At 41.9% G+C, this 26,545-nt stretch overlaps 1 protein-coding gene across 1 annotated transcript in view; it reads left to right on the top strand.

Annotated features, from left to right (window-relative positions):
• The window catches only part of SPTLC2 (serine palmitoyltransferase long chain base subunit 2), a 425,361-nt gene that overhangs the window by 227,120 nt on the left and 171,696 nt on the right, over positions 1 to 26,545 (top strand). Inside the window, exon 5 of the mRNA XM_086937562.1 lies at positions 9,215 to 9,339. Within this exon, the coding sequence (XP_086793688.1) occupies positions 9,215 to 9,339 (125 nt within the window). The remainder of the gene's footprint in view (positions 1 to 9,214; positions 9,340 to 26,545) is intronic.

The raw sequence follows: 26,545 nt of genomic DNA, 5'->3' as shown, positions 1-26,545 counted from the left end.
TGCCCCACCACACAGAGGCGTCATGAATGCCTCACTTTGGCAGATTGACCATGGGTGGGTGTCAGGGGGGAGATTGAAACATATTTAAATTATAGCACTGACTGGCACCACGCTGCATGTTTACTGAGGGATATCAATGATAGAGTGCACGCCTTCTTGCAGCACTCTCATTACCCAGTCCGAGCCTCCTAACAAAGGTTATCTAAAATGCGGGCCGGGACTACTCATCCCATAATGCCTCAGAATTATCACACGACTGATCAGAGGCATCGCATGTGCCGAAATGAAAGTTAATGTTTCTCCTGACGAACATGAGCATAGCACGAACTCATTCCTGTGGCGTGTTGCTGAATAAGTAACGTTTTTCACTTAACCGATCATCTCTTGAATCAACATAATAATCACCAGCCCGGACTCCCCACGGGCTCCAAATACATGAAATCAAACAGCAATGACCAGCTGTAATGAGCCTGTAATCGGAGAGTCGCTACTCCTGCAGCCGTGTGTTACTATAAACCAAACACAAAGCGGGGTTGGGGAAGGCCAATATGCAAAACATGTGTTTAAGCCCCATAGTCCTCACCACATATCACGGTGCCCAGTCACCATGAGCCCCACCGGTCTTCGGAGCAGGGCATATCGAGACAGGGAGAGGGCTGAACCCTGTGCTGAATGCCAAGTGACCTCCTCGCTGCAGGGCCACTGCCTCCCACTCCGTGTTCAGGAAGTGTTGGGAGCACAAATGATGTCATCACGCAGACGTTGCGGCCGGCGCTACTTGCAAGGGACTACTTTATTTTTATTTCAACATTTTTTAAACAAAGTATATTTTTTATTTTTAATAGCCTATGTCCTTCTGCTTGCCCTGAGGTTTTCAAAGATGTCTTGGGTGTTTTGATTGGTGTTGTACTTTTCGAGTTTACCTGGCTCAAAGGACACAGTTCTCTCTTTATAATAGTAGTATAGATATGTGTGTATATATATATATATATATATATATATATATATATATTTCTTCGAGTTTCCAGAGTTCAAACACTGCATACGAAGCAACTCGGAAAAGGAGAATAAAGCCACCAGATAAGCGCGTTTCCAGTTTCAGTGCAATTTATTGTGAATATGCAGCCCACCAGTCGTCATGACGCGTTTCGCCTCAGCCGAGGCTTGATCACATGTCATGCAAGGAAAATAGGAGGTGACATATATAGTTTGGGTGGTCATGTGACCAGTGCACATTCATACATATTTAAAGTCACAGTAGCAATACAGGATGTAATACTGGGCATAGTGCCCTATTTTAAAACATTCAAAGGGATCCCTGCTTCCCACACTAAATTGTAGTGCGACGGTCATATTAATGTGCAAAATACGCAAACACATAAATATAATACAGTCTATATCTAGAAAAAGTCGTTTTCTTAAAAGACATAAATATATATATATATACGTCATAAATATGAAGTTAATATATATACATAGCATAAATATTATTGATTTCCTTAAAAAAATAGAAAAAGGAAAACTATTATAAAAACCATTTCATTTAGAACAATAAAATTATGTTGTCTAAAAGCCAGTATGGAATTCATTGTTACGTTAGTATTGCACATTGGTCAGGGAAAAAATTGGATGTAAACATTACACTGTGATTTATCATCTTGCCCAAAGTGGGCGAAAAATATCTATTAATCATCCATAGTAAGAAGTATGAATAATGCACAAAATATGGAAACTCCTATAGGGTTGTATTTAAATAGTATATAAAGTGCTAGTGTCAAAAATCAACAAAATCATAATAGACAAAATTTTAGATTTCAGGTTTTCGAATCAGTATTTAACATATGCATATATGTATCACAACTAGTGATGGACCCTTAATGTTGTTTCATAAACATGTGTAGAGATCCTCACTACTGTTGAGCCCTCCTGGCTGTTTGCTATTAAGCTCTAATATATAGCGTGTTTCCAGGAGGCGCAACTTGCCATCTCTGTCCCCTCCTCGTTTGAGGGGCAGGACTGAATCTATCAGATAATACTGTAAAAGGTCTGGATTGCTGTTGTGTGAGCTTTCAAAGTGTCTGGCAACAGGATAGGATTGGTCCTTCCCCGTGATGGCTCTTAGATGTTGTAGGATGCGTTTGTGTGCCGGCAGCCGAGTGCTGCCGACATACTGTAGACCACATGGACATAACAAAATGTAGACTACGAATTCAGTTTTACATCCTAACTTTTGTTTTATGGCAGTTGGCTTTTCCTGAAAAGGACTTTGGTAGTGGGTTTTGTTTATTGCATGTTTACAGGCCTTGCAAATTTGACATTTTTTAAAACCTGTAATTTTTTCCCACCACTTCTTTGGGACCTCAAGAGTGTTACTAACCAGGGCACTGCCTAGTGAAGGTGACTTTCTAAAGGTAATTTCAGGTCTCCCTTGTACCAACCCGCCTATAACAGGATCCCCCTGTATTAGGTTCCAGTTTTTTGTGAATATTTTGCGGATTTCGGCGTGCTGTTGACTATAGGTGATGATGGCCCTGCATTGTGTTTCTCCTTTCTCTGTGGTAGAAACTGGATGATGTTCTAGAGTTTGCTGTCTCGTGAACTTAGCAGTTTTTTTAATTGCTTCATCAACAATTGTGTTGCCATACCCCCTCTCTAAGAATCGTTTCTTGCTGAGGTTCTGTGCAAGGGTGCATTCTCTTTCGGTGCTACAGATTCTCTTGAGGCGTAGCATTTCCCCATAGGGGATGCTACGAATGAGGTGACAGGGGTGGTTACTGGAGTCGTGCAGCACGGTATTGCCTGCTGTTAATTTTCTGTGCAATTTAGTTTGAATAAGTCCGTGCTCAACATATACCTCAACATCAAGAAAGTTCACAGATACATCACTGATGGTTGAGGTAAATTGTAAGTTCAATTCATTCACATTTAAATTGTCAATAAAGGCCCTTGCACTATCCTGAGAGCCCTTCCATATCAGGAAGAGATCGTCAATGTATCTCAGATAGAGTACAATGTGTTGCTCGGCCGCATTTCTGTGCTGCCCCATGAGAACCTGCTCCTCCCACAGCCCCATGTGTAGACACGCGAAGCTGGGGGAGAAGCAGGATCCCATTGCAACACCCCTTAGTTGCTGGTAAATCTGGCCATCAAATGTGAAGAAATTCTGCTCTAGGCAGGTGAGCAGCATTCCCATGAGCATTCTAGTATGATTTGCATGTTGTGGAGGGCGCTTGTCAAGGTAAAATTGTGCCGCCTTTAACCCATCAGAATGCCTAATAGAAGTATATAGGGAGCAAATGTCTAATGTCATCAACAGGTACTCACTTTTCCATTCCAATTGGGACAATTTACAAATAAAATCAGTTGTATCCCTGATATATGAGTCCAAACTCTTTACCCATTCCTGCAAAAAGAAATCTATGTACCGTGATACATTTTCTGTTGCACTGCCAATCGCAGATATAATGGGTCTCCCAGGGGGGTTAAGTGGGTCCTTGTGGACTTTTGGTAGCAGGTAAAATGTCGGGATTATTGGAAAGTCTGTTTTAAGGAATTTAAATTCATCCATAGTTAATAGTCCACTGCTACGCCAGGCCATAAGTTTTTCATTCATATCTTTCCAGGCCAATTTGATTGTCACAATATTAGATCTGCGATAGCAGGCTTTGTCTCCCAATTGTTTTTCTGCTTCAGCAATGTATTGTTCACGTCTCCACAGGACAATATTCCCACCCTTGTCCGCTTGATTTACTATTAGGTTTTCATCTGATTTGAGTTTTTTAATCAGAGTGTTGTAGCGTTGGTTTTGGCGTGCAATTACTTGGCTTTTTTTATTTGTTTTGGTATATAGTTTTTTGAGGTCTTCCACAATTAGTTCCTGATAAATGTCCAAGTTATCATGAAGGGAGAGAGAATTGAATGTGGATTTGGGTTTGAAGGGAGTCATCTTGGTTGGTTGAACCAGCCAAATCATTGTCAGCCAAGGTTTGTCCTTCATTTTGCAATGCCCAAATTTCTTCAAAAGAGGGTGTTAAGAGAGAGGGACTGGCAGTGATAGGTTCAGCATCTTTCCGACAAGGCTGTAGTCGAAAATGTTTTGTCAGTTTTAGCTTCCTTACAAAACGGTAAGTATCCATACGAGTGCCCGCATAATCAAAGTTTCTTGGCTGCCAAAATGAGAGGCCTAGGCTTAATATTTTGGTTTCATTATATATATATATATATATATATAATCTTTCCACAATCCTGTTCTGCCCGGAATCCCCAACAAACCGGTACGGACCACAGCGTGTCTTGATTAATTTCGTGCGATTTATTGCATAGATTTCACCGTTCTTATTGACAGCAAGTGCCCAGCATGACGCGTTTCGACAGTGGGACACTGTCTTGATCACATGACGTGCCAAGGGCCAATCAGCAATAAATAGTGATTCAAACATTGGAAAAAATCCCAATTCATATAGTATAAACATCACAATTCTTGTAGTATCAGGCAGTAATATATATAAATATATACATGAAATAAATCTCAAGTGAACTCTAAAGTGCTAGTGCTAAATAATAATAAAATATGATCTAGGCCTGATAAGTCACCAGTTATTTGAAAAAGGATAACTATAAACTCTCCCAAAGATAAGTCAGTGAGATACTTTAAAATCATATTTCATCTTCCTACTGTCATAAAGTGCAAGTGCAATATTCATGTCAAGATCCATCAATTTCAGTGCAATTTGTGAGCATGTCCATAGGTAATTCATAATTGTCATTTATCCAACATCCTTGGCCAGTGCTAAACATTATATAATTCAATTCTTATAAACCAGTTACTGATCCCATATTTAAGGAGACCTATTTGGACCAGATATCAACAAACCATACTAGCAGAAAACCCCTGTAAAATCGCCCATCATAAAACCCTGGCATCAGCCACGTAAAAGACTAGTAAAACCAGAGGTTAAAACCTGGAAACCCAGATAAAACCCATAGTAAAACCACGTCTAAATCTAGGCTAAAACCATGTAATAAATATGGTGTGATAAAATTAATATAGTACAGGCACAACCCAGGAGTTAGTGCAATTTTTAGTTCATAAATATTTATGTAGTTCCTCTCCGGTGTTAAGACCATTTGGCATTTTTGTATCTAGTACTACAATGTAGTGAGACTCTAACTGTCTAAGCTTCTTCTCCCCGTTACCACCCCTCAATGATCTCGGCACTGAATCAATTATATAATAATTTAGTTCTTTGAGATCATTGTTATGTACATGTTTGAAGTACCTGGCCACCTGGTAACTGGGATCAGAGTTCACAATTGCTCTCAAATGTTGCAGTATGCGGTTAAACGCTTGTAGTTTGGTATTACCTACGTATCGGAGTTTGCATGAACACTCTAATACGTAGACTGCAAACTCTGTGCGGCATGTAAGTAGCTTCGTGATTTTCATTGGTTTAGGATCAAACACGGTTGTTACTGTGCTAGTGTTTTTCCCAAACTTACACGCTCTGCACGAGCTACATTTAAAAAATCCTGCTCTATTTGAAAGCCAGTTAGATGTACCTGCAACCTCTGGACTAGTCTGTACCAGCGCATCCCTCATAGAGGGGGCACGTCTGAAAGGGATCATAGGTAAATCTGGCACCAATTGTGACAGTCAAATCTGTTTTTATAATGGGCCAGTTTTTGTATATGATCTTCCTCAGTTGCTTCTCTTGCTTACTGTAAGATGTGATGAGCCTCACCATGTTGCCTCTTTTTGATTGGTCTCTGTTGATCGTACTAGAAGTGTCTGTGCTTATAGAACTAGCTATATTAGTTTCATTAGTTGGGTTATTTGCTTTAGTCATGGCCATCTTCAGATCACTCTCCTTGTACCCACGAATCCTGAATCATTGGAACGCCTGCCTCATACTGACAATTCTTAAGGTCATCATCTGAATTACAAATGCGCCTTATCCTTAAGAATTCCCTGTAGGGGATGCTTTTTATCAGATGATTAGGGTGGGAGCTACTGGCATGATAAATATATATATATATATATAATCATGCCAGTAGCTCCCACTCTAATCATCTATGACCAAGCTCCGCCTGTGGAGCGAAACGTGTCGAGGAGAGCACTTGCTCAGTGATTGCTAACATTAAAATCACTGCTAACACGATTGACGGTGTGATGGCGCTTTATTAAATAAGCTGAATTCAAGGAGAAGAGGTCCGCGCCTGCTAGAGTCCGCGCTGATATCGGCCAGGATTGCTTTGATATATATCTATATCCTGCCCATCCCCTTTCAAGGAACAGCAGCTCGCAGGCATGGACCTATTGATACCTCCCAGGCACATCAAAGACCTCCACACAGAAGAATGTGGCAAATCAGTGCAGAAATTTCTTTCGGCATAGGATGTCTCAGGCAAGTGCCCTCCATGACGCGTTTAGCTCCTCGTTGGAGCTTGGTCACATATAAAATATATATATGATGTTATACTAGCTGTGGAGTTGTGCAATTGGGCCCTTCAAAAGTCATTTGTTTAAGTGGTACATTATCGTTAAGGGATTTGTTGGGGTGCGTTTTGGCAGTTGCTTTTCTCCCTTGCCACTATCCTCCCCTGAGACTTAAAGATTTTCAAGACAGTTACTTATTGATAGTTGTTCCCGGGTTGCCCAACGGATTTTGGTTCTCTAAGCCTCATGAAGTTGTATATATGAACACAGTTCCTTCTGTGTATTGAAGGAATTATCTCGCAGCAGCCTAAATTGTTCACTTCTCTTCACTCAATCCCTGAGCTTGGGTGCTCTGTTCGGCAAGAGTTTACGTTGAGCCATGTGGCCAGTCATAAAATGTCAACATTATTCAGGCAATTGGAACGCATTTTTCTAAATGTTAATGTATATAAGCAGTCCTCACTCATTTTGCTTCAATGCTTAGAGGTGTATTTTACCATCTATTCTTTTTATTTATTACATGTCTTATTTGACCAAGTCTGGCTTTCAGTGGATTACTTTTAGGCCCTATTTAGCACCGATCAGTTCTTGTGGAACTCAGACCACAAATGATTGTTTCTACTCTTTATGCATCATTTTAAGGGATTCCTCCTTATATAACATCTCGTCCAGGGACCACATCGTGCTTGACATCTTTGTTTTTCAATTTCTGGTTCATAAGTCTTTCAGAGCCCACACTGCCTTCACTATTAAACTTATATTAGCTTGGAAGATAAAACACATTTTTGCAATTCTCTTATCAACGTTGGTGCCCAATCTCAATCAGTACTGACAAGAAATCTTTCTAGTTCTCGGAGGAAGCCACAAATACCTTTATTTATTTTTGGGCAATTTGCTGGGCACAATGTACGATTATCAGTTGCTTCAGGGAGCCTCAGAGTGAAATAGGACAGTGGAAGAGAACGGAATGATAGCAGAAGATAGTAAACAAGACCAACAAATAGGGGTCTCATTGACAGTGTCTAGGTTTGTTGCGTTCTAGCTTCCTTTTTTTCTAGAGAAAGAGTTTGGTTAGTCTCCAAGTTTTTATTTTGCATTTCTCGATGAATCAAATACATATTTAATAATTGTGACACATGCAGACCTCCCTTGCTTCTGTTATACATTTGGTTCTTTCCAGTAAGTCTTATGACATCCTTGCTCGTGCACTCGTGACCAAAGCGTCTTCCTTGTCTTTTCAGTGACCGATTTTACTGTATGTGGTCTACAAAGAGACCTTGTGGATAACTAATCTGATTTTGGTTAGCACATGACTTGAGTGGAGTCATTTGTGTATCTGAGCTTCATATTTTGAAAACTGCATCTAATGGTACAATTGTGCTTTCCTATACAAGAAGTGGATTAACATAACTGGTGGAAATGAGGAGATGCCGTAGGACTAAAAGTGCAAGAGTCACTGTGGGTAACTTGTCCTGATTATAGCTTGACCTCCGTGGTAGATTCCCATGCATTCTTCCCACCAGACGAAGAGTTAAGTAGATGGGGCAGATTTAAGTGACCTCTTTGAAATATAATCTGAGCTGAGGAACACACCCTTTTCTATGCAAGGCCATAAAAGTGTCGTTCAAAACTTTTTCTGCATCTTATTCACTGTGTTCCATTCGTCCATGAAACACCCATTCAACCTTAACATGCCAAATGGTGCAGTTGCTGTTTGCAAAACGTGTGCCTGCTTCAGGCCCTTGTTGTAAAAAATACATTCATGCACTCTGATTGGTTGTTTGGCAGCTTGATAGCTGGCATAGTATCAACTGTTTCTCATTCAGTAACTGACCATGTAAGAAACAATGTAAGGAAAACAGTGATCACATTTCAAAGTGACCGCACAACAAAATAGTGGAACAATTACATCTAAACGAAGATTGTTTTGTGTTCCTTTTAACACTGTGTGTTCATACTTTCTTTTTAATTATACCACCGGTTATTTCTTTAAGCCTTTAAGTTCTGAATTGAAGTCTTAGATGCCAGGATGATTAAAGGTGTGTGTATGTAACCCATAGCCAGCACCATATCCAGTTGCAAGTAAGAAATTATCTGTGTTTTGCCTATTGTACCACCTCCATGCCATTGTTAATAAACCCTTATTTGAATTACTAAGAATTAATAGAATAAACAAAAAAAGGGAACCCTAAAGCCAAAAATATGGTGAGCTTTGTTTACCTGTTTATTTGCTTTTAGTCACTACATAACATTCCCTTACGTCGGAGGCATCCTAAGGTAATATGTGCATGGAGGCACAGGGATTCCTCACCTTATGAGTAACTGTCCACTCAAGTTTTTAAAAGTGTACCCATCTTTTTGTCCATAGTGTAAAATATGTATTACCCCATGTAGAGTGGGTTAACGTTTCTAGCCAGTATCCTCCACTTTAAGATGTCTGTGATGGTGCATCTTGACATTTAATCTTATTGTCTTTAAAGTTAGCGGTGGCTTCTCTAGTTTCCACAGATGACTGAGACAGAATTTTGATGTGAAATAGTTTTCTGAAATACTTATAGCTCAATGAGTTGTGAATAGTGCCACATCCGAAAGCTATCCTAATGCAGACTTCTTGTTCATTATTTGAATGTGATGTCCTGGGGTCAAGACAGTTTGAGAGCTAAGAATGTAGAAAATGTTTTAATTGTATTCAAAGCACAACTCCATTTTCCCTCTGTGGTTGTATGTTCGTCTGGCAGTGCCCAGTTGTGCTCTTTATAACCATGTTTTTACCCACAGGGAACTTGGACAAGCACGAGGAGATTGAGAAGCTGGTTGCCAATTTCCTGGGAGTGGAGTCTGCCATGGTCTATGGCATGGGATTTGCAACAAATTCTATGAACATTCCAGCCCTTGTTAGCAAGGTGGGTATAAGAATGTGAAGCTCATGGATCTTCGCACTGTGTTGTTGAGCTGTTGTCGTTGTCTGGAATACCTGAAGATGAGCATGTTTTCACATAGCACCCGCCATGATTCAGTTCATGGTCCTGCTGTCTTCATGAACAGAGTATCCTGAAGTAGCTTTTTTGATGAGCGTAAAGTAAAGTTGCTTTTATAATGAAGAGCAGTGGATAGAAACACATTTTATTATCTAATAACAGATGAATAGCCCCCTTGTAGATGATAGTGTTCAGCAAACAGACTGCTTAATGTGGGACTAGGGATGGTTTGACGCATTCTTATGCTGACTCAGAAAGAAGATGATATTGCTAAACAAAGAGCATTTTAGAGCAGGAGTATAGAGCATGAACATAGGTTTTCTAAAATTGATATAGCAGTGTGCTCAAACTAAATGCATTGTAAAGCATAACTGGTCACCTGCTTCCAAAAAGAGCATCGGTAACTTTGGCAGTAAGCCTTCTGATCTCTCATTTCTTTCCTAGATTTGTGGTTTGATCAGATTTTTGGTGCAAGGGTGCAAGAGCCTGAGGTAACCACTAAAGGGGTTGCCACTGTGCATATGATTGTATTTTCAAGATACAACATGTTGTCACTTGGATTAGGAAGGGTGAGGTTATGTGAAATGACCTATCCACTTTTTTAATGTTTACATCATTGCTCATTTATTTTATAAGCTAAAAAGTGCTCCAATGTAAGAGCAAAACACACAAGATGATGGACGGAATGTTGCACAATGGCAAAACATTCACCCCCAGTCACAGATCTGGGTTTAATCCATCGTTATTTTGCTCACCAAGCCACCCCAGTTCAGACATGGCCATATGCAAATCAGTCTTGACCCTTTGCCTCATGGGAACAATCCAGCCCGAATTGCCAAGCCATGTCTTCCCTGGACCGGAATCAAGCATCCTAGGACCGGTTTCTGGCTATCAGCCGTCTTCAGCCAGGGTAGCTTGACTCCAGTGGCGTAGTGAGCACGGGACCCACGTCTGGGCATACCCTTCCCACATAGGGTGAACAGCAAAACACACAAGATGATGGACGGAATGTTGCAATGTAAGAGAGCATCAACTTTCTAAGGAAACATCTAAATAAAAGTCAAAGGGTTACTTTAATACCTCTGGTAATTTAAGAACAAAAAAATGTTGGAAAGGAGGCCCCTACTCTCTATGGAGTATGGGTGGTCCAGTACTACCCGGATGGTGGAACAACCCTGAAGAGACTTGTGGGAAACATTTCCTACCCACTCTTCCCTCAACCTTGTGATTCCTCTTCCTGTCTAAACTCTGTCAAGACTCCTCGAAACACCTCTCCCTACTGTGCCCGTCCTTGGACAGTAGTTCAAATCCACAGTGTGATTTTCTGGCAATCCGTTTAATTAGTTTTATTTCCTCCTCAAACTTACCTCGGTCATTGGTTTCTGCTTTTATATAGGCACTGTTGAGTTACCACCCAATCGCGCACTGTTCACGTGGCGCCGTGGCGCTTTATAAAATCTTATTAAATCAAAATATGTTTTAAACCACTCTTGTGTTATGTTCCACACATTTATTTTTTCTCTAACTTGTATTGTTTTTCATATGAATCATAGTTACATTTCTTTGAAACATACACAATTCTATTTCATTACTGACATGTATTCACAGGACTTTTACATTCCATGTTCATCAGTTTATACTTGGCACATGTAAATAATACATTTAATCAACATTTTACGAATGAGCCCAATGCATTTCGGCACTCGTGTGTGCCTTCATCAGGGGCAGTATCTGATCCTTGTGGTGATGTATGACCTTAGTCCTGTCCCTCAGTATGGCCTTTGTATCTTAAAAGACGGTTTCTCAAGTCTCTGATTCTAATGTGCCTCAGGTTTCTGTTCTGTGTTCTTTGTTATCCCGATCTGTGGTTAACGTAGCTTCTGCACTGAACGATTCCCGCACTCCGCACTAGCGCGATTGGGTGGTAACTCAACACCACCATAACGAACTTTCAAAACCAGGACTGACAACCCTTAACAATCGCAGCACCAGTGTAAAAAACAGAAAAACTCAGATAAATTCGGAGTGCTCCTACAACCCTCCCATTCTTTATATAGGCACTAGCTTTTGTAGCAGCAACGTGTCTTACACTTTGCTGTGCAACCATGGAAGATCTAACCTCTGCAAATGTGAATAGCCGTTGCCCACTCTGAACAAAGATAAACGGCTGCCTTTGTTGCAAATCATTGTAGCAAAAAGGTTGCTCTTTAACAGCCACATAAAGGGTTCAAGAGACCCTGCACATTTTCAGAGCTGGACCAGACTTTGTACATAGTGGCACATAATATGGCTTTTTCTTATGTGCAAATTAGTACGACTCCAAATGGCCTATATCATGTAGTTGCATACAAATCCCTAGCACACGCTATCTCCGGTATATAAATTAAGATAACAGTCAAATAATGCACATTGAACAAAGTTTTATGTAGTTGGTTTGGATGAACATTAAACAAGCCACTGAGGCTGTGAGAGTGCTGTAAAGTTCTTTCTTGTGCAACATCTAATTCAGGTTACCTGCAATTAGATATGATGAATTCCACACGTGGAAGGCGTCACAGTATATGTGTACAGGCATTTGGAGTGTAGCTTTCAGAATTTTGGTGGCAAATCACTGTTTCAATGGTTTTGAGTGCTATTGCTTCCATTCCATACTTTTTTGCAAGATAAAGGTCTTTTCACAAGAAGTGCTTGTCTTTTGATGCGGTTTATCTGAAATAGACTGAGAGAGCTTTGAAAGTACTGAATTTATTGGTGCTTCTAAGGGTCTTGTATATGGTTAGTTTCTGGATGTGCAGTGCACCGTGAGTGCAGATTACCCTATGTATCGTACAGGTGCCTAAGCTATGTGGGATTTGTTTGGAGGCGTTTAAGTGATATTCACACTTCTTACTGCTTCTTAGAATTATTGGATCTTCTGTTTTCGTTCCTAGAAAATTTATTTTAGCTCTGTTTGAAATTATTGTATAATGGGTTGCAGTAGTTCTTTTGCCAAGTACCGGGATCCATAACTTGTTTCTCTCTTGTTTGGTCAAGGCTGCTTCAACGTACCTAAAGTGCATTTTTGTGCATAAGAGGTGATTAACCCAGTGTATGCAAGTAGATGTAGGTGTATAAAGGTGTGGTAGGTATAGCTTTCAAAAGCTTGAAATGAAAGGATTGTTTCCAGTAGTTTTACATTTTAAATATTTTTGGTGATATTGCTTTGTTTAATCTAATACTTGTTCTGAACTTCAGATGAATTGACTTGTTGTGCCAGCATGTTGATGTGGGTTTGTTTGAAATAGTCTGTGGGGGCCTTGAATGTGCTTTGTCTCAAGCCTCATCTGCTTTTCTTGCAATTGCTTAGTTTCTGGAGTCTAGTGATGACGTTTTCTTAAGAAGGTCTTGAGAAAGACTTTTCTCCGAACAGTAAGTCTGCACCCCCTTAGGTTGTAAACATTATTTTATCAAAAGCTTTGGACCCACGGTTTGAGCTTATGCACAAATTAGGTTTACAGCACTTGGAAATAGGAAATGTTCATATTTGCCTTAGAGTAGAGTTAGTGAGATATAAACACCATACAGTATAACGAGCCAGAAACTACATTGCATATAAATAAAGTTGTTTTAAAGACACATTCATCTCTCCTCCCTAGAAAGCTACTGGAGTGTCTTGTAAATCAGAGTATTTTCGATGGACACTAACACTAAATGGAGTTCCTTTACTTTATGAATATCCACAGGCGCCAGACTGGATCTGGATATTTATCAAGTGTCTGCTCCTGCACACCAGTAGATCGTGTCATCAGACTCTTCTCCATCTAGGATTGCTACCGAAAGCAACTGTGGCGAGCCACATATAGGCACTGTCCCGTTCGCTGACTTAATCTTTTCTTTTCATGCCCTTGGATGTGGATCCAGAGCTCCTCTCCTAACTTTGATTGTTTTTCATCAACCCAGAAATACAAGTGTAGGCTGAGGAGTTGTCACATCATAATAACACACAAGCTGTGCCTCGACTACAATAAGCAGATGACTATCATTAATTTGCAAGACCTTTGCCTGTAGTGTCTATGTACCGTTCAGGGCTGGCAGTCGTGCTATAAATGCTTTCACGTTTACCCATCGGCTATCGGCGGGCTGGAGGAGAAGCTTTTTCACAGAACAGAAAACACCTGGGTAGATCTCATTTAATCAATGGACCCGCTCCCAATCCTAGTGATAGGAACTCTTCTGCTTTGTCATTGAGCTGCTTCCCTGCCCCAAGTCCCAGTCACATTTCAAGTCATCAGGTAACCTGAAGTCCAAGTCTCACCATAAGCTCAATAAATAAGGTGGTACTCTTCATTTCGCCACTATAACATGGGGTACAAGCCGCTCCGTCAACATTCCAAAGATCCGACTCTGCAGGAATTGTCCATCCACCAACCCATTCCATTCCGAGACCGGTCAGGTAATGCCCTGAGTATCCTGGGTTTTTGTCAACCCTGAAGCAGATTGCGGCCTTTGGAGAGACCATGCAGCAAATGTTTTAAATGAATGCTGGCTTCCTCTGGAGTGCCTTCAGGTCCCATGGAGCTGAAGAGCCCGACAGGTGTGACCTTACCCATCACTGACTGACCCCAGTGGGCCTCCTGCCTGCTTCGTGCTGGCACCATCCATACCTCCACTCCAGTCTGACTGCTCTTCCCCTGAATCGTGCTCGAGCAGCAGCCATGCCAGGTCCATTTCTTACTGTGAGATAATTAAGGCTCACCCTCCAGTGCTGGATAATCCCCAGTCTCTTCCTCAACACCAGTACTGCTGAAGGCTGTGTTATGCTTGGATTCAGTTGCTGTTTAAGGACTACAAAATGTTCTGCAGATAAGGACAATAAGAGTTGGACAGCTTCCTCCCCATCATTACACTGATGCTGGACTGTTAATAGATTTACAAAATGCTAGTGGCTTAGATACTACTTTTGAAACCGAATCAAGATCTTTGCCAAGAAAGTGCCTCTTTCACATTTATTTGCTGAAAGGCAGGAAGTTATCAGTTTCCAACTGTAGAAACTAAAGCTAACCTGTTTACTGAGATATAGCAGCTAGGGCCTTTTATATTTCGCCCTCATTACTATTTAACCACATCGCTGCTGTGGTTATTTTTCCCCTGTGCTGGATAGTGGAATTCTCCTATATTCATGACGAGCTCAGCTCGTCATCAGCACAGCTCAACTGTGCCTCATGACGAGCTGAGCTCGTCATGAGCATGGAAGGGGTTAATGAGGCCCTAATGGACATCCCGATGGCACTGTGGAGGAAGCAGTGGTTTGCTCCCTCATTTAGTCATCCAGTAGCTAGATGGCATAGGCCAGACCCTGAACACCAAGCTTTACAAGTTCAACACCCCACTCCTGACAGCGTGGTGATCCAGGATTCCACAAATAGTCTTCCTATTGAGTTTCCTTATGCACTGCAAAATGGGGTGTCAAAAAGTGTGGCTGTCTTTGGCAAAAGTGTGTTCTCTTACTCCAGCTTGGTTCTTGGTTCCCCAGCCCTATCTATTTCATAAGCGGATACCTAGAAACTCTTTGTGACTTGGCAAGTGAGAGCTTGGCAGACGTCCTTGGTGAATTCCTGCCCAAATAATCCAGGATGGACAGGACACTGCAAAATGTGTTGTGGGCTGGTGTGGACACAACGGACTGAATGGGCCGTGCCATGGGCACCAGTGTCATAATCTAATTCCATTCCTGAATATGTGCAGTAGATTTTTCGGTGACATTCCAGGATCCTTTATTGAAATGCATTTTAGTCGTTCTAGACTTTTCAGGGAAAAGGTGACTCTGTTCTGGAGTGTTTCAATAACGTTCATGTTAAAATACGCTCCTTAAGGCTCACTCTACAGGCCTGTTAGTTCCACAAAAAATAAAAACAAAACTTAGAGGAAACTCGCAGCTTGTAGCTGAAAAACTTAAGAACTTGCTTCCCACTCTTTCCACAAGTATTAATATAGCGGCCTCCCAATATATGGCATAAAGCAGCCCAACCACTAGCACCACCTAAATTGAGGAAAGCCAAACGAAAGACTCTCTCAGCCCCTTGGTTCACAGCTGAGCTAAGGGCACAAAAACAAGTCTCTTATTCTCAAAGAGAAAACATCCTATTTCACCAGAAAAATAGAGGAATCAAATCATTCCTCACAAGAACTTTTTCAAACCGTGACTAAGCTGACCACGCTGACCACTGATTTATCTTTTTTGACCAACTCTAGCAGCCAATCCCTCTGCAAAAGCTTAGTGGACTTCTTGTTGGAAAAGATGGAAAGCAGTTTACAACCTATTCTCTTCCTCTACTCCCAAATCAGACGTATCAATGCTCCCACCATCACTTGCAAGAACGGATCCGGTCTCCTTAAATTTACACCACCTACCCTAGAACAGTTAATTGATTTACTATGAACAACATCGGCAGGTTCCCCACTGACCTGTGTCCAGCAAAGATAGCCTTTTCTTTGGCAGAGACCATCGTCCAGTCAATCTATAAGAGCGTAAGGGGGAAACAAGGTAAGGCCGCCCCCAACTCAACCAAGTAACAACAATAAGGAGCCTTACCTATTGGAGACACCTACAGGAATAGACCCACATTGAGGATTTGATACCCAATAATTTTTCTAAATCCCCTGGGTGTGTAAATTAGCACTAATCCCTTAGGTCATGGTGTATTTTCTATAAAAACGTCACAACAGGTCACATCTCACTCAGACAACAGAAAAAGTGAGCAAAGAGAGAGTACCTCACGGTAACACCACCCGAGGGGGTTCCTGGCTGACAATTACCAGTTTACCCACTTCTCATCATGGGCCACTCTCTTTGTAGTGTGTAGAAAAAGAAGAAAAATGTGCCGTATTCCTAAATAATAATCGTGAAGTGCGACAATAGTGAACGTGACCAGAGTGTACACTATTCAACAACTATATGTGCATGTGTGCACCAAGAACCCCAAAGAGAACCAGTGCATTTGGCTCCCAAAGTTAAAAATCTGGTGAGGCTTGCTGGCTATCCAACTTTATTCCACTGCTGCAAGCCCTCCCAATTAAAAATGGTTAATAATATACCATACTCAATTCCTTAATGCCAACATGTTTCGTTGCTCAACATTCCAGCAACTTCGTCAGGGCAATGTGGGGTTCTATTTTCTTAATCTTAACATTCATTCATTCAAAAGACCTGAAGGTTGCCCAATCACTGCATACCTGCAACCATGTACTATATCGGACCCCTTGTCACAAGAGCACGTGTCCACCTGTGGCTCATTCTGTTTCAAGCTCCTGTTTTCCGAGTCCCACCGGCGCTTCTGGAGCTCATCATCCCCCAGCTTACAGCCATTTTCCAGCTAATTACTCTTACTGGCGAATTCCCATCTTTTCGGCAGAAAGCCTCAATTTTCCCATTATTAAAAAAAAAAAGCAACTCGGAACCCAAAGATCTTAATAGTTATCGTCCAGTATCACGTCTCCCAATTCCATCTAAGATTATAGAAAAAATCATAAAAACTCCGCTGATGGACCATGTTCAATCTAATTATCTAGACACCACACAGTTCGGTTTCCGCAGTGGCCATAACCTGGAAACAGCCATGATCAGGGCAATCGAAGAGATCAGGCAGGTGCTCGATCAGAGCCAAGGGCAGCACTTACCTTGCTTGATCTTTCTGCTGCTTTTGATCTGGTAGTTCACTGAGTGATTGTGGAACATTTGTCTGAAATCATTGTTTTCGTCACAGCCTGGGACCTACTTAAATCCTTTCTTTCTGACAGAGAACAGTCTGTCATACTTGATGAGCTCTCATCTCATTATTTCTTCTTTCCATGCGGTGCCCCCCAGGGATCCTTACTCAGTTCCACTCTAATATTTACATCACACCACTGGCTAATATAATCAAAAGCTTTGGCTTTTCTTTGACTTCTTATGCAGACGACACTCTGATTGTTGTCTCGCTGGCCATAGAGTTCACTGACATAAGTGCCAGATTCTGCGTCTGTGTGCAGGCAGTCAGCTCATGGAAGAGCATGAACTGTCTGAAATTGAATGCAGGAAAAACGGAAGTGATACTCTTTGGTGCACAAACTTCCTTCTGGACCCTATCCTGATGGCCAGCAGAGATGGGCCCTTTGCCTGCCCCCGTCACCAAGGCCCAAAATCTGGGAGTTATGATTGACAATAAACTAACTTACACAAATCATGTCAATACCTTTTCATCTTCGGTATTCTTCACCTTGAGAATGCTAAAAAAGATCCTCTCATTTATTCCCTTATACCTCCAAAAGACACTTATTGCATCAATAGTTGTATCAAAGTTGGATTATTGCAACGGTTTAATACTCACCGTACATCAGCACATACTTAACAGGCTACAGGTACAACAAAATGCGGCAGCAAGACTCCTTCTAAAGATACCCAAACATCACCTCATAGCCACAGTCTTTAAAAACCTACTTGGCTCCCTATCAGATAGATAGGAACAGTGCAATGCCTACAAGGCACTCCATTTTTATAACAGATTTTATATTTTTCTTACAACTATCATGGGGCAAACACTGTAGTTCAATTATTCATTAGTGTTCATTTTCAATATGTGTTCAGATTTCTTTGTCTCTTATTTGAGATAGCTGTTCATACCATGCAAACGAACCCCATAACTTTCTAATCCCTCCCAAATCCCCTCCCCATGTTGCAGGCCTTTTCCATATGCTAAGGATTAATACATTAATATTCAAATATCTAGTTGCTTGTTCACCCCTCTCAGACGGGTTTTGTTAAGGGGCGTTTGGCGAGGGACAATATTCGTACCTTTTGTCATGTTTTGGGTGCTGCTAAACGATCTCAGCTTCCAGCTGCTGCCTTGGCCTTAGACGCCGAGAAGGCTTTCGACAAGGTTTCTTGGCCTTATTTACATGTGGTTCTTTGTGCACATAATTTTGGCGACTCGTTTGTAAATATGGTTATGTCCTTATATGCCCAGCCTAGGGCGAATATTAGGGTAAATGGCACCACTTCTTCTTTTTTCAATCTTTGCCAAGGAACCAGACAAGGCTGTCCCTTGTCCCCTCTTTTGTTTTTACTTTCTATTCATCCGTTGCTTCGTTTGATTGACATTCATCCAGACATTAAAGGATTTACTTTTGGCTCACATCGTCTCCAAACTGCTGCATACGCAGATGATGATCTTATTTTTTCGGAAGATATTGAACGGGCCATTCCCGTGATTTCAGATCTCATCTCCCTTTTTTCTGGTGTTTCCGGGTATACCCTCAATAAGGACAAAACGGAAATGTTTCCTTTAAACGCTTATTGTTTTCCAGCTCATATGGGGTCTGCAGGGTTTAAGAGGCAGTCTAAACCATCTTAAATACTTAGGGATCTGGTTCTGTAGTACTCTGTATGATACTGTTGCGTATAATGAGGCTCAAACTCTTACTAAAGTACGACAGCTTTTAGATACCTGGTCTCCTAAATATATTTCTTGGTGGGGCTGTTTTCAAACTATAAAAATGATGATTACACCTAATATTAATTTTGTATCTTCCATGCTCCCTGTGAAATTATCTTCTTCTTTTTTTCATATGATGGACTCCCTTACTTCCAAGTTTCTTTGGAATGAGAAGAGAGCTCGGATTGCTTATAAATATCTGAAGAAACCTTACGATATGGGTGGTTGCAACTTTCCTGATTGGGAGAAGTATCAAACTGCTTTCTTGGCCTCGCAGGGGGCTCTTTGGCTCTCCTCGGTTCCTGACCATGTTCCTTCCTGGCTCTTAATTGAACAGAACATTGCCTCTCCCCTACCGCCCTCATCTTTTTTTAACTACGTCTACCTTATCTATTCCTTTTTCGTGTTCAATCATCTTAGATACAATTGCAGCGATCAAAAGAGTTGATAGGCGAGTTGCTATTCCTATCGATAAATCGAGATGGTCCTCGTTGTGGCACAATCCCCGTATTAAAATTATTGTTGACCCTTCGTTGATCATGTATTGGGCTAACAACGGGATAACTTTAGTATGTCATCTTTATGACTCCAATGGGGATCCACTACCTTTTTCTACTTTAGCTCAACAGTTCTCTCTCAATAATTTAGACTTCCACACTTTCCTGAAAATAAAGGTGGCGATAGCTAAAACATGTCTTGCTCCAACCTCTTCTTCCATTACATTATTTCAAATGTGGCTTCGTATAGGTCATGTGGCATCCAAAATTTATACATTTCTTTCTTCCACTTCTCCTGCCGGCTGTACTGTCACCCAACAGAAATGGGTGTCTAATTTTCAGCAGGATACGATTGACCATATTTCTGAGGACGACTGGCGGTTAATTGGGAAGCTTTCTCTTCGGAATAAGGTTGCTCCCTCTTTAATCCAATCTAAATTTTTCTCTATCAATTTGCTTCACTGGACTCCGGTACGCTTACACTCTCTCCAGTTAAAGGATGATGATCTTGGTTGGAGTTGTGGCCTATTTGCAGGCGATTACTTACATATGTTTTTTGAATGTTCACTTCTTAAACCCTTTTTGGGATTTAATACACAAACACCTTCAATTATTTTTTAACCTCAGGTTCCAGCTCTCTTTCCCCATGATTTTGTTAGGCCCACTTGCGTCTCGGACTCCTCTGTTCTTGGATTCCCAATTACTAGATCTGTTACTAACTATTGCGGTGAAAGTAATTCTTATGGAATGGAAATCTTTTTCCTCGGTCTCTAATCATACTTGGTGGGCTTGGTTCTCATATTTGAGAGGTGCACAGACCTCATGTGATGAAGTTCATCTTTCTCCCTCAATTTCTAGTGGTGTCTGGAGAACTTTGGATTCATATATGGATTTAGCTTCTAAGGGTTTGGTTGCTCAATATCCTTTTGATTTGTATGTGTGAGAGTTGTCATTGTGTCCAGGTGTAGCTTCCCAGAAGATCCCTTCCTTCCTTCCATTTCCCTTCTTTTCTTCCTTTCCCTCTCTTCAATGTCCCATCTTTCTCTTCCTCTTTCTTTTCCTTTCTTTTTCTTTCTGTTCTTTTTTTCTTCCCTTTCGCAAATCTTTTTTACCCCATGGTGATACCTCTGATCTGTACCACGTTTTTTTTTTGGTTTCCACATTGTTATATCTCAGTAGTAACTCACGATGATTTCATATTAGCTTTTCTCAGGATTGCTATTTTATTCTTTTTATTCAAATTTTTCCTCATATGTATCACCTTTATGATATTCAAATGTTTGTATGCTCGTTTAATCCTAATAAATTTATTGAACAAAAATATCTTGTTGTAGTTCTGTCCCATCTGCTCTACCTTCCATCCTTTTGCTCAATCCTTTATGTATCCTCTGGTATATCCGAGTTAGCTTTGGGTACCTCCCCATCCAAGTTATGTAGCACCAGGCTCCTCCTAGGAGACAGTCCTGCTGGAGTGGATTCTCCTGATGCAGAGTCTCGGAACCTTTGCATTATCCACCAATGCTTCCAAGGCCCCAGCTCTCTCAATTGATCCAATGCCCCCTCATCACATCCCACCCATGTTTCTAGCTCTCTTTTCCATACTGAAAGTCAGGGTCCCACAGGGGCCTTCCAATGTTGCGTTATTGCTCTTTAAGCCAGTATCAGGGCCAGGTCTTGAAATCTACTGGTGACCCGTGCTTTGGAGTTGTGGGGAACAGGCCCAAGAGGCAGTGCGCAGGGCTACTGGGCGCTCTAATACAAGGCACTCTTTGGCTGTTCAACAAAGTTTTAACTGGTACATCCCAGGCAGAACTCTACGTTGTGTGTTTGCTAAACATATTGTTTTACCTAGATGCAAACTATCCACCTGCGGCGGCAGGAGCTTCTTTCTAGGCATGTCAAAACCAGAGAACGCTTTACCACTACACATTAAAAATTATCCCAATCTGTTGGGTTTTGGGAAACATCTGAAGACTTGGCTCTGTAGCATCTGCTAGATCTGATCTTTCTGTTAAATCTCTCTCCTTTATCAAAGCCAGAGCCAAGGCACCCTCGAGTAATTGAGTGCTGTAGAAGACATATTAACTTAACCTAACGGGCCTAGCTTACTGCCAAAAGTTAGTCCCCCGCAACCCATACACTGCCAGCAGGCAACTTTTCACAGCCCCAGGAGACGTGGTGGTAACAGAGGTGTGGACACCACCAAGAACAACAATCTTAATCTTACACCACACTTGCCACAACAGCTACCAAGCCACTTTGATTTCCCCTTTCTTGGTCGTGCTCAGCCTTTAGGGCCCAAATTCGATTTTGAATATCCGGCTGGAAAATTATAACATGCAATCATTGGGTGATGCAAATAGTTCAGAGTGGTTACATACTGCCCTTCACATGTTCCCACTTCCATCCCACCTGTTGTCACTCTGTAGATCATTCTGCCATCCTTCTGCATGACGTTCAGTTGGTTGTGACCAAAAAGACTGTGGCGAATGTACCGAAGGCTGAAAAAGACTAGGAGAGTTTCTGACCCTATTGTTTGGTGCAAAAACCACAGTTGATGGACAGAATGCAGAACAATGTCATACATTCACCCCAGTACAGAGATCTGGGCCTAAATCCATCGTTTTTTTGCTCACCATGCCATTCCAGTTTGACCCAGCCATATGCAAATCAGTCTTGACCCTGTGCCTCATGGGAACATTCCAGCCCGTACTGCCAAGCCAGGTCCTCCCTGGACTGGAAACAAGCATCCTGTTTGTTTCCGTCCAGGGAAGACATGGCTTGGCAGTTCAGGCTGGACTGTTCCATGAGGCACAGCGTCAGACTGATTTGCATTTAGCCATGTCTGAACTGGGGTGATGGAGTGAGCTAAAGAATGATGATGGATTAAACCCAGATCAGGTGACTGGGGGTGAGTGTTTAAGTTGCTCAAACGCGCCGTCCATCATCCTCTTTGGCATCGCTTTGTTCGCCCTAAGTTGGCAGGGTATGCCCAGACGTGGGTCCCTTGCTCACTCTACCACTGGATTCAAGATAGCCTGGCTGATGAGGATTATGAATCTGAAACCAGTGCCAGGATGCTTGTTTCTGGTCCAGGGAAGACATTGCTTGGCATTTAGGGCTGGACTGTTCCCATGAGGCACAGGGTCAGACTGATTTGCATTTAGCCATGTCTGAACTGGGGTGGTGGAGTGAGCTAAAGAATGGTGATGGATTAAACCCAGATCAGTTGACTGGGGGTGAGTGTTTAAGTTGCTCAAACACTCCGTCCATCATCCCTTTTGGTATCGCTTTGTTTACGAAAGATGTAGGGCACAGGCCGGTTTTGGATCTTCATTCCCTGAACTCCTCCTTATGGAAGCATAAATTTAGAAGGCGATCCCTAGCCAAGTCCTTTCCTCCCTTGCTCTAGGGGTCTGAGTGGTGTCCTTAGACCTGCAAGATGCAGTCTTTCATGTACTGGTCCTGCTGTCCCAACTAATGCTGGCTTTAGTTTGTAGTTGAGTTGCTGCATTTCCAATTTGCTGTTCATGTGTTTACGAAAGAATTATCAGCGGCCGTTGCCTGAATTTGCAAGTCGGGAATACCATACCTTGAAGATTGGTTGCTGAAGGCAGCTCGCCAAAGTCTACTGCAGACCACCTGCAGGTAACGGTTACCCGTCTTCATCATTGGGGTTTTCGATTAACGAGCCAAAGTTCCATCTAGTACTTCCACAGACTATTGCCCTTCATAGAGGCCATTCTGGGCAAAGTGGTTTTGAAGGCTTCCATACCCTGCTGCAAGTTTGGGACATTCAGAATAAAATCTTGATTCTGCTATCCAGTGTGCGGCTTCTTGGACTCCTAGCTTATGCATCATTCTGGTCCTTCGTGCCTGTTGGCATGTGTGGACCGTGCAGTGGAACCTCCACTTTCAGTTGGTCCAACAATGGACTGCCAGCCCATCTGACAGCATCTGTCTGTTAGAGACGACAGTCCAGGACATTCAATAGTGAACACCAATAGTCGTGCAGCAGCCAGTTCTCCCTGCCCCAACCACACCTCACAGTAGTGACAGACTGACAGAAGAGTAATCTCTGGGTGGGGCGGCTGTCTAGAAGTGAAAGCTGGGGGTCTCTGGCACCCACTGGAGTGAAATTTTCACATCCATCTTCTGAAGCTTGTGCCATTTGTTTGCTCCGAAGCCCTACTTCCCAGACGTCAAGTGGAGGCTAACTCAGATCCTGACGGGCAACTCAATTACTACGTGGTACTGCATCAAGCAGGGAGGCTTTGGCTTGTGGAACTTTTGCCAGGAGCACAGCGCCTATTTACATGGTATACCATGAGGAGTTCTTCCTAGTGGACAATCATTTGGCATGATCTCTCGGGTCCAAGGCAGACAATCTTAGCAGGCATCATTTGGCAGACCCTTGTTTGTTTTTTTCTTCATGAATCATAATACGTTTTCAACTGTTGAGCGTGCAGCGCGAGCACGTGATCCACCCTGGTTCACGTTTGAAATGACGACTTGCAAAATAGGACCGGGTTCGCGTTCCTTACATGGGCGCACCGCGTTTGCTTTTATTTGAGGAGGATTTTCAAATATTAAACAAATAATCCATGTACTCCAAAATCTTGTGAATGGCTTCATTTATTTTCAGATGTTTCATCGCACGTAAGAAAACGTGTTTTAAATTGCTTCTCTTGCCACAGATATGCTACTCCAACTCCAAACAAAAGATCTTCAGAAGTGGATCTTTTGATACCCAATGCATTTCGAGCACTAATGTGCTTTTCTTCAGGGGTTTCACTACTAATAGAAAAATATGTAACAATCAATTACGACTCTCAAAACATTCACATACACTGTGCCTGTTTTTTTAAAAACAAATGTATCCACATCGTTGAAAATAGCAGTGTATTACGCATAACCGACATCAATCTGCATTTCCGCATTATAACTTTTTAAGCAGAGTGTCAAACAAGATCAAAGGGGAGGGCGGGGTACTCTTTTTAAATGTTCAGGAGTGTCAGTGGGTGGGAACAATAGGAACAGTTGTGACTATCGGATTTGGTTTCGGCCCGTGTGGCCCGGGAAGGTTGGACACATTGCATTGTGGGAAGAGTAGTTAGTAGAGTGGCAGTTAAACCATCGGCAGCGTATGAGTGGTTTGTGAGGAGAGGAGGAGTTACGGCATATAATTTAAAAGGTGAGCAAGATCAGAGAGGCAGTTGAAGTTCAATAAGCAAAGAGCAGGAGGAAATATTTGAAGGAATATGAAGGTATGTAAACAGGCTGCTCACTGGAATTTGGGTGTTCAGTTTGAGGAGAACAGTGTGGGTTGCTATTGACGAGGGCTTGAATAACAGCATGGAAGAGTAAAACAGGCAATGGGCATAATTTAGATCAAGGGACCCCCCAGGACATTGTTTAGGTAACTTAGTGTTACCATTTTAGAGGGAAAACGCTGTCTTAGGGCTGGCTGTAATTTACTGCATGGATTCATAACATGTAATGTTTTTTTTTAAACGTGCACAGTGCATGTCATAATGTTTTGAGTCGTAAATGGTTGTTACATATTTTTCTATTTGTAGTGAAACCCCTGAAGAAGAGCACATTAGTGCTCGAAATGCATTGGGTATCATAAGATCCACTTCTGAAGATGTTTTGTTTGTGTTTTGTGGCGTGCCCAGAAAAAGGCTTGGAGTAGCATATCTGTGGCATGAGAAGCATTTTAAAACACATTGTCTTACGTGCTATCAAACATCTGAAAATAAATGAAGCCATTTGCAAGATTTTGGAGTACATGGATTATGTGTTTAATATTTGAAAATCATCATCAAATTAAAGCAAACGCTGTGCGCCTGTGTAAGGAACGTGAACCCGGTCCTATTTTGCAAGTTATCATTTGGCAGACCACCAACTGTGTCTTCATCTGGAGGTGGCTCAGTGCATCTTTGCCTAGTGTATTGTGCTCTGGGTAGCTCTTTATGCCACCACTGAGAGTGCACAGTGCTACAATTACTGTGTCCTAGAAATTAAACTAGGAGGATTCCTGCGAGACTCATTCCGTATGACCTGGGGCTCAGGGTTCCTGTATATCTTTTCATCACTACCTTTCTGACCCAGAGGTTTAAAGAAGCTCAGGACTGATCAGGCTCAGATCATTTTGATAGCTCTGGTTTGGATCCGATCTGTTGAGCCTGAGCATTTGCCCTCCGATCAGTCGAACTCTTCGTATGGACCTCCTGTCACGGCAACAAGTTAGTGTTCTGCCCCTGCGTCTCCACAACCTACACCTCAGTGCGGGGAGTTTGAGCAGCGATGAATGAGCAGTTTCGACTTACCAACTGAAGTAGTGGATGTGATTCTTGAGTCTAGAGACACTTATATCAGATCTATTAGTGTGGGTCTTTGGGTGACATTTGCGGCCTGTTCTGGGTATTTTTCCCTCTACAAGCCACGTTCTCTTATTTTTCTGTTCCTCCGATCTTTGGCAGAGAAAAGTTTTGCATTTGGATTGTATCTGGAATTTTCAGCCTTTTCGCATTTGCCAGATCAAACTTAGTTATTCAAGTCACCAGTTGTGATGAAATTTCTCAAAATACTGACATCACTGTTTACACCAATGCCTTTCATTATGCCACAGTGGGACCTTAATGTTTTCCTTAATGTTTTAATAAGCTTGCCTTTTGTGCATACATATGCACAACTGTTCTTTGTGACTGCTCACCATCAAGATGGTGTTTCCTAGAACTACTGCTCGCCTCATTGCAGAACTGCAAGCACTGTCCATGTTTTCCCTATACAACACCTTCTTCCCTGAGAAATTGCTTCTGAGCTTTGTGCTTCATTTTTTGCCGAATGTTGAATCCATGTTTAGCGTGAGTCAATCCATTATCGTATATGCCTTTTTCTCTCAACCACTTCCCTGTAGGGTGGATGAAAAGCTTCATTGACTAGACCCAGAGAGCTCTGTTAATACATTGAGTGTACTAAAGAGTAACCAGTTGATGACCAGCTTTTTGAGGTGGATAAACTTGTATATATAAATTTGCTATGCCAGGCCAAGAAGGAGCACACAAATGGCCTATGCTTGTTCCACCAGAGCCTAATGGTTGTCGCTGTAATTTGATATCTGACATGCTGCTAAGTGGGCATCCTTCATACATTCATCAAGAACCACTGCCTTGACAGTCA

The sequence above is a fragment of the Lissotriton vulgaris genome, chromosome 9, assembly GCF_964263255.1.
Source record: "Lissotriton vulgaris chromosome 9, aLisVul1.2, whole genome shotgun sequence".
NCBI lineage: Eukaryota > Metazoa > Chordata > Amphibia > Caudata > Salamandridae > Lissotriton > Lissotriton vulgaris.
The sequence above is the reverse complement of the archived record's forward strand: the minus strand, read 5'-3'. Positions and strand labels throughout refer to the sequence as shown.